Raw genomic sequence first — 12,302 nt, 5'->3', positions numbered from 1 at the left:
TTTTTTTTTTTTTTTTTTTTTTTTTTTTTTTTTTTTTTTTTTTTTTTTTTTTTTTAAGATATGCAGCACAAACAATTGGGACTAATCTTTATTTTTCCTTGCCACACTACATTAAAGCTGTCACTATCAAGGACCTGTAGCTCTCATTAGCAAATTACCTTTCTTCATCCCTCAAACATATTCTTACACTTGGTACAAGTTCTTGCATGGGGATAATTAGGCTAATTATCCTAGCACAATTAGCCAGAGGAAAGAAGCAGGAGACAAGGCCCTGAGGTCCTCTCCTCTAATGGATCACCCTCACCCCCTGCTCTGTCAACAACTCTCATTTTAGGACAGAGCTCACATCCCAATGTTTGCTGGATGCAAACCAGATGCTCTTCATTAGCCCTTGTGCGGCCACAGCCACCGGCCACCTGGCGAACTCTACACTGTTACCCTTCCCTCACCTTGCCGCCCCACGCCTTCCCTCAAGAGTGGCTTCTGCTGCAAGCTCTAAAGGTCTTTGCATGGCTTTGAGAATAAAGTTGTGGCGTGTTGGTGTTGGTGTTGTTGCTGTTAACACTGTAAGAACTGAACTGCAGATGAGCCTTAACCTGGAAGTAACCCAGACCGCTGCTGTGGAGAACCTTCTGGAGTGAAGCATCAGTGCAATGACAATACTAAACCCAGTAAAGACCTAAGTCCATTTCTAAACCATTCTCCAGTTTTGGTATCAGGTTCTGCTGGCTCATGCACTCAGGGTCCACACTGCAAGACTCCTAACTGCCTGCAAATCGGCACAGGCGGCTTCCATTCCTCGTTTCTCTTCTGTTTTTCAATCACCCTGGCTACTAATGCTTGCACGCAGCCTCCATGTCCTCTTCCCATAGTCCCAAGACACAACGGAGCAAACCCATTTCTCTCTGGAGCTAACTTAGTACGTTCACTTTGGAAGAAATGACAGTATTTGTGCACTGAGTCGTCTGGCCTGAGAACACTTCTTCATGTCATAGTTCTGCTCTTTCATGCTACACTAAAGCTTCCTTGTACAGATCATGTATATTCCTTACTAAATTTACTAAATGTAGTTCCTTACTAAATTTGGTTCTTTTGCCTACTATAGTAACTTTAAAATTTCATCTCATACTCCAACTATAAATACAAAAGCTACTGATTTCTACATATTAACTTGATACCTTCCTAAATCAGTGAATTACATTATTTATAATAATTCAAAATTTGTATGGTCCTGAATTTATCAAGTATACATATTTAAATGTGCCAAGAGAAGTAATTTAAGCACAAACTTTCCAAATATTATGCTTATTATATATATGGGATACAACTTTTATTTTGTTTGTTTTGTACCACTGCACACATGATCTCACAGGAGTGCTAAGCAAACTTGCCATCACTGCTGGAGATAGTGTTTGTCTAATCGTGCTGGATGGTTCTTCCCCTTCAAAGTTAGGTAGTAATACTGCTACTATCCTTCTCGTACGTCCCATTCTTATGTGTATGGGAACAGTACACACAGCAAGGCTAGAGGACAGGGTTCAGGACTGGGTTCGCTCCTTTGTATCTTGGGTTCAAGGGAGAGAACTCAGCTCATCAGATTTGCACAGTAAGCATTTTGCCCTCGGAGCCATCTCCCTACCCCTCATCTCAATTTTCTTGTTTTATGGCTATTAAACTGTATTAAATATCTTGTAATATCTACTATTTTAATTACATGTTTTATCCCTAGATTTATTAATATATTTAACATTAACAGTCAGTTGCCATCCTTTATCCAAGTCCATACATTGCCATTAAAGTAACCTGTGGGTGACAATGGAGAATTTATCTTTTAATGACCTGCCAGTCATGTTTCCTAACGATTTATGATTGGTAAAACTGGTCTTCATCAGTCACACTGGCCAGTTAATCTGCTTCCTAGAGTCTCTGGTAAGTGTTGGCTTTGTGTTAAACTAATTCCTTAAAAAGAACTGAACTTGGAGCTGGAGAGATGGTGCAGCCATTAAGTGCCCTTACTGTTCTTGCAGAAGACCTGGGTTTGGTTCCCAAAACCCACACAGCAGCTGATGGTTGGCCTAAACTCTAGTTCGAGAGGCTCCAACACCCTCCTCTGACCTCTGTGGCACTTCACACACATCATGCACATACATACATGCAGGCAAAACACTCCACACATGGAAAAAAATAAAGAAATCTTTAGGGGTTGGAGAGATGGCTCAGTGGTTAAGAGCACTGACTGCTCTTCCAAAAGTCCTGAGTTCAAATCCCAGCAACCACACGGTGGCTCACAACCACCTGTAATGAGATCTGATGCCCTCTTCTGGTGTGTCTGAAGACAGCTACAGTGTACTTATATATAATAATAAATAAATCTTTTTTAAAAAAATCTTTAGAAAAAGAACCGAGTTTTTCCTTTTCCTCTGGAACTGCCTCAGGCATTGGACCTTATCTCTGCCCATTATCCATAAGACGGGTCTATTAAACATTCCCTCTCTTCTGGGGTCAGATCTGATATATCACATAAATTTAAATAATCACTTCCAAAATTGCCTATATCTCTTCCATCTAACAAAAGGTGACCTATTCAAATTATACTTGCAATCACCTTTGCTCCTTCAAAATATGTTTAGTTGCTGCATCAGGATTCAGCTGGGAAGTAGATAATTGGGTTGGTATGCTAAGGCCCTAGGTTCTACTGCCAGCAGCACTTTAAAAAGAAAAGAAGAGTGAGTGATTTCCTACAGCCATGTGTGTTGATTTGAATATGCTTGACTGGGGGTGTGGCATTATTTGGAGTAGGTGTGGTCTTGTTGGAGGAAGTGCGTTACTGTGCGGGTGGGCTTTTAGACCCTCCTCCTCGCTGCCTAAAAGTCAGTCGTCTCCTGGTTGCCTTCAGAACAAGATGTAGAACTCTCAGCTCGTTCTCCAGCACCATGTCTGTCTGCATGCTGCCATGCTTCCTGCCGTGAAGATAACAGAGATTGAACCTCTGAACCTGCAAGCCAGCCTCAGTGAAATGTTGTCTTTATAAGAGTTGCCTTGGTCAGGGTGTCTGTTCACAGCAGTGAAACCCTAACTAAGATACCATGCAACAAGTAGAACTCATTGACTTCCCTCCCTCCCTCTCCCTCCCTCCCTCCCTCCCTGGAGGTAACTGGATTTCTTTCTGTTCTGTTTTTAAGAGGGTTCTGAGAATCACAGAATTGGATTGGGCCAAGTCTGTTGTAAGGTAAATTGGAACAGTTAGCAGATAAATGTTTAAGTCCAGGTTTAAAAAAAATGTGTATTTAAATCTGGGCAAGGTTGCACACGCCTGTACTATCTAAGCCCTCAGAGAGCAAAGCAGGGGGACTGTCATGGATTCAAAGACAGCCTGAGGTATACTACGAGTTCCAGGTGAACTTGGACTACAATGTGAAACCCTGTTTTTAAAAAGAAACATAGAAATGTAGAAAACTTCCATAAATGGGATTTAGAACGAGGAGGGCTCATTAAGATTACTTAAGGCCTGAAGCTGTCTCAGAGGAGCAGAGGCGCATGCTTTGAGCCTATGGGAGACGTAGGCACATGGGAGAAGAAGAGCACCTGTGACTAGGAAGGAGGGCCTGTAAAATAAAGGACAAGGGGACCAGGCAGGAGTGTGGTGCTATAAAAGCTAAGTAAACGTTCTAAGAGGATTCACACATGATGCTGCGGAGAGGCCAAGATGAATTCTGGGAACCACCGGTTTGGTACCATGGAAGTGACTACTAGACAGGAGGGTAGTTTCAGTAGTGAGCTGAGGATAGAGGCTTGGAGGGCTTCAAAGGAGACTGAACAGAGGCAGTGGAGACAGTTAGTCTAGACAGTTCCTTGGAGAAATGAAAGGAAAGGACACTCTGGTGGAATTGGAGGGAGATGAAGGCCACAGGAAGGTTCCTTCAAGATGAAAGACAACTCAGTGTATTCACCTAATGATGGTTATGATGCAACGAGAACCCATTAGGCCAAAGAGGGAGGGGCAGATGGCACATCTGATGGTTAGGGAGTGGTTTTATTTGTTCCACTGGGAAGACACTGAGTGCCTATTGAATGCCTGGCCCTAAACTGGTCACTTGGGATATAAAGGGAGAGAAAAGGATTAGGGATGGTTTACCCATTGTGGGGGCAGGGAAGGGTTTAGTGTATACAGGAACAGGGGCAAGTGGGGCAGTCACACAGTGTGTAAAAAGGATGCCTTGTGATTGCTTTGGTTTTCCAGAGGCTCTATGGGGAGGCAGGGTTTGAGAAGAGGTGACTTGAGAGAGCAGCAGACAGAGCAGATGAGTTAGCATGCTGGGGTCAGGTTAAGGCCACCCATAATTAGTGCAATTAACATGCCCTGACAGTAAAAACAGCAGCAGAGTTGAAAAAACACACAAAGATGAAGACGAGATGAAAATAATTTCTGTAATGATCACTTAGAAGGATTGAGATGAACAATTCCGATGAACTCCAGCAAATCCCATAGGTTACACTTCAGAAATAAACCTAGAACCTCTACTACTGCCGCGCCTGTCCCTGTCCCTGTCCCCACAAGTGTTTTCTTCCCTGGATTACTGCAGTAGCCTACTGTCTGGTGTTTGCATCAGCCATCAACTCCCCAGGAACACATCTCCATACACTACATTAATTAGCAATTCATGTCACTTCATTGCTCCGCTCACATAGTGACTTCTCATTTTACCTAGAAGCAATCAGCCTGAGGGCCTTTACTGCCATCTTTGCGTGCATGTATGTACATTTGTGTATTTGTGTGTGTTTGTGTGACACACACATACACAGGCCAGAGAACAACTTGTGGAAGTCTGTTCTCTCTTCCCACCATGTGGGCTCTGGATTCGAACTCAAGTCACCAAGCTTGGTGACAGGCACCTTCACTAGATAAACAGTCTCATCAGCTCCAAGTGAGGCTTTTGTGCTTCACAGAATTAAGAAAGGAAAGGAAGCAAAGAAGGGAAGATGGAAGATAATAAAAAAGCCAAAGGGTGGAATAATGGAGAACAGAAAGAAAAGCAAACAGAAGATAGAAAAGGATACTGGGTAAGTAGATGGAGAATGGAACAAATGGGAATAAGAATAGTGTCACATATGTATGAAGATGCCAAAATGTAACCCACTACTTCATATCCTAAGGTTTAAAAATTTGTTTTAAAATAAGTGGGAAAAAGAAAAAAGAGGAGGTTTGATTTGATGGTGGCATGGTTAATTTTAGTTGTTGACCCAACAAGTTAGAATGACATGGGAAAGGAGTCTCAACGAGGGCTTGTCTAGATTAAGTTAGCCTCCACGTGGACATGTTTATGCAGGATTACCTTGATTAAGGAAGACCCACCCACTGTGCGTGGCACCATTCCCAGCACAGGGGATTGAGTAAAGGTGAGGAAGGTGAGCCGAACACTAGCATCCACATATCCACTCCTTACTCTGCTCTCAGCTGTGAGTATGACATCACTAGCTACTTCAAGCTCTTCCCCACAATGATGCACATAACCGGAAGTAAAACCTTCCTTAGGTTTCTTTTATCAGGGAACTTTTATCACAGCAACAAGAAAGGAAACCGAGATAGGTAGCATGGTTGGTTAGTTGTGATTTGATTAATATGTTATCCTAACTAATACTAACATATTGTATAACCCAAGATAGATAGATAGATATCTATTTGTTATTTTCTGAAACATATTTATTATGATCTCTCTTCTGGGGGAGACCTTGGTCATTACTGGCAAGCATTCTACCTCTAAACTATTTCCTTAGACCTAAAGCAAACTTTGTGACAAACTGCTTTGAGGTAAAACTTAGACTGAACAACTTTTAAAAAAAAAAAAAAGTGGGGGCTGGTGAGATGGCTCAGCAGTTAAGACTGCTCTTCTTAAAGTCCTGAGTTCAAATCCCAGCAACCACATGGTGGCTCACAACCATCTGTAATGGGATCCAATGCCCTCTTCTGGTGTGTCGGAAGACAGCTACTGTGTACTTACATATAACAATAAATAAATTGGTTTGGAAAAAAAAGGGGGTAATACTTAGTGTATGTATACTGAAAAACAAGAAAAGAACAGCTCCTTTTAAGTATCATCAATGGTGCAGTCTGAGGCTATCAAGCCACAGAATGAATATTAACCTGTTTAAATCACAAAGTAAGAAAACTTTATGTGAGCAAAGAAGTATGGTTTTAAGATGGCTGTGTGCTTTCCCGAGAGCCCAAATATAGGAAGGCTGTGGTGCAGACATGCTTCCCATCTGTGACTCAGGGGGGCCTAGAAGAGTTCTTAGAGAACAGTTCTTCCACACATGCCAGGGAGTCTCTGATCCATCTGGTAAAGAAGAAAGCACATGGGAAGAGGCTGGCAAGACGGTTCCGTGGGTAAAAACACTTGCCACGCAGGCCTGATGACCTGAAGGTAGAAGCTATGGTAGAAGGAGAGGACTCCCAGAACGTTTCCTCTGTCCTCTGCATGTGTGTGTACACATCTACACACACACACACACACACACACACACACTCACTCATAACTAAGCATTACATTTTTAAAAAGGAAAGAAAAGAAAGAACATGTATGTCTGAGGAGTTAAGTCTGTGGTCCCACTTTCCGGTTCCTGGTCCAGGGGTGAAAGTGCAATCAAATCTTGCTGCATTGTCAGAGGGAGCAAGCAGCCAGTGAGAATTTAGACACCACATCTCCATTCTACTAAAGATGTTGGAGAATTGCCATAAAGCCAAGCTGATGGCAGGGACCCCTCATACTCGGACACTCACACCTTACACACCATATACAAAGCCATGCCACTCCTAGACACCGTCCCTGGCTCGTTCCTAAGCACTATTTCTGGGTCCATCATTGGCTTTTCCTCCTGTGGCGATCAGTGGAAGGCTGGGGTCTACCTGGATACACACGGATCTCAATGTATACTTCACCACTGATTTTCCATTCTCCTTATTCATGCCAATAAAGAAGGATAACAGTTTTTGATATCTGAGAACAGATCCAGTTTGAAATGGCTGCCTGACCCATTATATAACAGTAAGCAGCTGTCTTACTTGGCAAAAAGATTAGCCTAATATGTAAACATACCCTTAAGGAAATGAAAAAAACTATTCTGTGGTAAAAATCCAGGCAAGGATGGAAGCAATGGAGAGCTGACACCCCCTTCAGGTCTCTGGGGCACAGGCATGCTATGGACTACCACACACTGCAGCCACACACAGGCAGACAAAGTAAAACGATGAAAACAGATCTTCAAAACTGTGCTTCCTGGAAAGGAGCCCAGCCCACCTCCCAAACCTTACTTTGTTTAATTGATTCCACTGTCTGTCCACCTCACTGAATAAAATGAAGAGACGATAATGGGATTAAAAATCTCCACACACTTTCATTCTTTCGTGTGTACTAAGTCCTGAGGAAGTATTGACTGTGATGTCGTCTGTGTATTACAAGAGGTGGCATGAGAAAAAGGAGTCCAAAGGAACACAGAGTCACCAACTGAACCGGCAAGGATGAGAAAATCTAAGCAAAGGTGTTATTCACACACCTGGCCTGCATCAAAACACACTTTTGAAATAGTAGCTTTTAGTTTTTGCTAGGGGTTTGAATAGATGGTTTCCGCCTCTGTGGCCCGTGTCTACAGGCTTAGGCCTAAGAGTACAATTTCAGGGACAGGATTTTCCAATGTACGATTATTAAGGAGGTTTTCAGGCTATCCAGGGTGTGCTCTTGAAGGGAACTAAGGTAGTTCTTGTTGGACCCACCCAGCCACGCCCTTGCATCCTGTTAATGAGATGCATCCACCAAGATACGACAGTCAAGAGGACACTCACTAGAGCCCCATGCCACGTCCATAATCCCTCAAACTGCAATCTACACAGAAATCTCCCACTCAGAAGCGGCCTTCTTTGGCATTTTGCTATTGCTGAGGTAGCTCTGACTACAACAGAGCTCTTGGAGAGATGACTGAGCTCCTGATCCTGTGAAAAGCAAAACGCTTTTGAAAGACATCTTTGCTACTCAAAACGAACAAATATATAGAATACATATTTGCTTTTGTGTATTTCTTGGATCCTGAACTCACCTCTCTTTTTTATAAAAAGTAGAATAACTTTATATTGGAGGAGAAATTGAAGAGATGGCCCTGAGAGCTTCTGATGGGCTCTTCCAACCAGTTCCCCATCAGGATAAGAACATATAGAATCAGGGTACTTTTGTCAAAGCCAAGAAATTAACGCACGACATGACAGTACACAACTAGAATGACGGGTTTATCTCCTCTGCAGTGGGGTGCAAGGCAGAGGCTGGTGCTGCATTTGGCCTCACCTTCCGGTCTGTTTCTGTATCTCCATCTTGATAATCGTCGCACGGGCTGGAGCCGGCGGCAAACGTGGGTCCCTGAGAGTAGTACTGAGAACTTCGGCAGCCATCTCGCCTCAGCTTGTCACATTCTGCAGGGGAGACAGGCAGCGAGGGTAAGAGATCATTAGAAGGCAGAACTTCCCGAGTCCACTTTGTTTAACTTTTCCAGTAATATTATCCTAAAAAATAGAATTTCAAAATAATGATATAAATGAGTAAGGATTATTAAGGCACTAAATATCACTTTAATGCATCTTCAGAGTGCACCATAACACTACACGGTAAACACTTGTCAGCAATGCTGTTCGTGGAAATTAAAGGCTAGTATAATTAAAACTCATGTTCAGGATGCCAGGCAAGGACGGGGTGGACTCAGAATTTTACGCCAGGGCCTTAGTTACTGTTCTATAATTGTTGTCAGAGAACTGATTATATTTTAACAGCTTTTCAAAATCCAAAACACAAGTGATGTCCAAGCCTTGTTTGCTTCTAGGACTTAGGGGAGGTGATAGGAGAGATCCTATAGTGATTGTGATCGCCTGTACTTTACATAAAGACAGGGTGGGGCAAGGGAAGGAGACAGGAGGGGAAGAAAGGGGGGACAGCCCAGGCCGCTGGAAAGGAAACACACAGCTCTGCAGATGCCAAGCAGGTGCCATAATCACTCGGCCTGCTATTTCATTTTGATATCAATATTCTTGTGGGGCCTTTCATAGGAAGCTTCGTGCTAGCCTGAGATACTGGCCATGCCACAGAGGAGTTCCTGGCAGCAGCATGGTCTATGTGCCCTGACTGGCAGGAGGCTGGGCCCACAGGCTGTGTTCTCCAAGGGAAACCACTGCAGGGAGGACTCCCAGCATCTGGGGTAGTGGGTGGGAAAGGCGGTGGAGGCTTCTCAAAGCACCGGGACCTTTGCTGCTGCTTCCCAGACTCAGTAAAGGAGCAACTTCCAGGCAAGAGGAGCTGTGATGTGGTTCCCTTAAAACCCAGCTTTCTAGAGCAGCAGCAGCAGCAGCAGCAAAAAAGAAACCAAAAAATCCCAATGTGTTGTTCTAAAAGTTTTCTCTTTGCAGAGTTTTTTTTTAAACCATTCACCTAAAGGCACGGCACCAAACTACTGCCTTTCCACGGCACCCGAGTAACACAGGATCTACGAGTCTCAGAGAGAGAGGGCAGTCACTTCTGTGAGAGACAAAAACATGAGGCTCTTGTTGTTTTCAGAAAATAAAAGTCCTCATTCTTTATCACAGTGGAGTGGATAGAGGAAGTTTCTCATTCAGAACCGTAAATCAGAATTAAAAACAACAGCAACAACAGAAAAATCATGCCATGACAATAGTCATGGAGGTCTATGAAAATGTCAATGTAAGTGGAAAGTGAACATAGTGAGATAGCTAAGTAACAGAGTCAGTCAGCTATGGGCTGGCAGTCATTCATACCACATCTGAAGAGCAATCTTCAAGTGTCTGAAACTTCTGAGAACCAAACAATTTTTGAAATTACATTTACATATCATTTATTTACCACGTGTGTGTAAATGAAACTTCACTCATACGATTTATCCCCATAGACAGAGATATATTTTAACAATTCCCCAACAGTTATCACTGTCTCTAAGACAAATACAAATGATGTAGATCCTCCTTCTGCTGAGATTATGTTGTAGGAAACATGAAGAGTGGTTTCCAAATGGGATTCTCTGAAGATTACTGGGATCCTTAAATATTGGATTTGATTTTCTTTTCAATACCTACCTCATGGGAAAATTAAAAGCAGTAAGACTCAATTCAAGAGTTTTACATACCATATTTTAGTAATTTAAAAATTACTTAATTTTTGCAACTAAATTCACTTTCCTATAGCCCTAGAAATAAGCTGTTCCAACCCTCTCTGTAACACTGAGTCTTCTAAGGGCTGGAACAAACCTTGCAAGATAAACCGCTATAACTCATTACCACCTATGCTAATAACCAATGCAATACAGACTTTCAGAAACTTGACAATAAGGGAAAATAAAGATAGAAGCCAAAGCCTTTAAACGAAACTCTCTTGTTCACAATCTTCTAACTATGTGAAGAGTGGGAATGGTGGCACACACCTGCAATCCCAGCACTCAGAGGGTGGAAGCGAAAACAAACGCTCAAGGCCAGCCTGGGCTAACACATAAGCCATGCCAAAAAAAAAAAAAAAAAAAGAGGAGGAGGAAGAAGGAGGAGAAAGGAGGAGGAAAAGAAGGAGGAGAAAGAGGAAGAAGGAGGAAGAGAAGGAGGAGAAGGAGAAGAAGAAGAAGAAGAAGAAGAAGAAGAAGAAGAAGAAGAAGAAGAAGAAGAGGAGGAAGAAGAAGAAGAGGAAGAGGGAGGAGGAGGGGAAGAAGGGAAAGGGGAAGAGGAGAAAGAAGGGGGAGGATGAAGAAGAGGAGGAATGAGGAGGAAGAGGAAAAAGAAGAAGAGGGGGAGGAGGGAGGATAGGGGAAGAAGGGGGAGAGGGGAAAGATGAGAAAGAGAAAGAAGGGGAAGAAGGGGAGGAAGAGGAGAAAGAAAGGAAGAAAACTTTAATTTTTGTTTTATGTATTGATAATATTTGAAACATAATTTTTTTTCTTTAGGAAGTATGGACTCTTGGACTAGCCCATTTCAAAGGGTGATATTACTTCTTATTCTTTGGAGAAATGGCTAATAATATTAAACACAGCCAAAATAATTGGCACATGTTCAATCTTAAAAGCTCAAATCCTTCAGAGCAGCCACCCATTCATGAAAAATCATGAAAGGCTAACGACTCTGAGATCTGCACTTCCAGTGTGTGGCACCTGTGCTCTCCCAGTGTGAATGACAGTGCATGTTTTTCCTATCATGACATTCACAGCAGAAAAATGCAAACATTAAGGTCTAACAAACACTCACAGAACAAACGCAACAGGGTACTGCACCTGAGACTAACAGAGATAGCATGAGCTTAGGAATTGGCAGGTGACCTTTTTTTTCCTCTTACCCAATTTCTAAAATGAAGTAAAGTGACAAAATTCCACTATCACTTAGTCCAACCCTAGAGGACATTTAGGGGAGTCTCCTTTACCAGCTTGCAGTAGATCTTGGCTTCTAAAACCAGGGCTTTGTTCATTAAAATGAGGCGTACTGAGCTCAGGAGACAAGAGTCGAGCAAAGCACCATGAACAGACAAAGGCTCTTCCACCACAGTGGGAGAGCAATAGTGAGAGGCAAGCTCACTGCAACACAGTACATAATTGACAGTCAGGTTACACCAGCAACTACAAGACAGAAACGAGATCCTAAGTGGAACAGAAGGCCCACGTTCAGCACAGGCTCTTGAACTAGAAATGAAGGTAAAAGTTGAGCTATTGTTCCTGAAGGACTGCTTGGATAAGGATCACTGCTCTTTGAGGCCTCTGCTTTCCCAACTACGGAATTTCCCTCCTTTCCTTTCACAACAGAAAATAAGTTCTTCAGCATAAGGAACAAGCATAAGTATTTCCAGGGAGCCACATTTTTAGCAGGGTCAAAACAAGACAGCCTGGCGGTGGTGGCTCACGCCTTTAATCCCAGCACTTGGGAGGCAGAGGCAGATGGATTTCTGAGTTTGAGGCCAGCCTGGTCTACAAAGTGAGTTTCAGGACAGCCAGGGCTATACAGAGAAACCCTGTCTTGAAAAGGAAAACAAAAACAAAAACAAGACAGCCATCTCGTGAATTTAACTTAGAAGTGGCGACAGAATCTACTGCAAGGAGGACGGTGTCAACCTGAGATCGGACCCCTGGCGTAAGTATAAAAAGCGCACAAATAAAAAGCGCACACACCTACAATTCTAGTACTGAGGAAGCACACAGGAGGGTCCCCAGTGCTCGTTGGTCGCCTACTCTAGCCAGTCTGTGAGCTCCAGCTGCAGTGGAAGTGTGTCTCAAAATATAAGGAGGGGAGG

General features: G+C 43.0%; 1 protein-coding gene across 6 annotated transcripts in view; it reads right to left on the bottom strand.

Annotated features, from left to right (window-relative positions):
* Positions 1–12,302, bottom strand: part of Nhsl1 (NHS like 1) — a 126,463-nt gene that overhangs the window by 28,827 nt on the left and 85,334 nt on the right. For all 6 annotated transcript variants that reach the window (XM_029482924.1, XM_021174682.2, XM_021174684.2 and 3 more), the window contains one exon: positions 8,331–8,455. In XM_029482924.1, the coding sequence (XP_029338784.1) occupies positions 8,331–8,455 (125 nt within the window). The remainder of the gene's footprint in view (positions 1–8,330; positions 8,456–12,302) is intronic.

This window comes from Mus caroli, chromosome 10, assembly GCF_900094665.2.
Source record: "Mus caroli chromosome 10, CAROLI_EIJ_v1.1, whole genome shotgun sequence".
Classification (NCBI taxonomy): Eukaryota; Metazoa; Chordata; class Mammalia; order Rodentia; family Muridae; genus Mus; species Mus caroli.
This window is presented reverse-complemented; position numbering and strand designations above follow the sequence as displayed.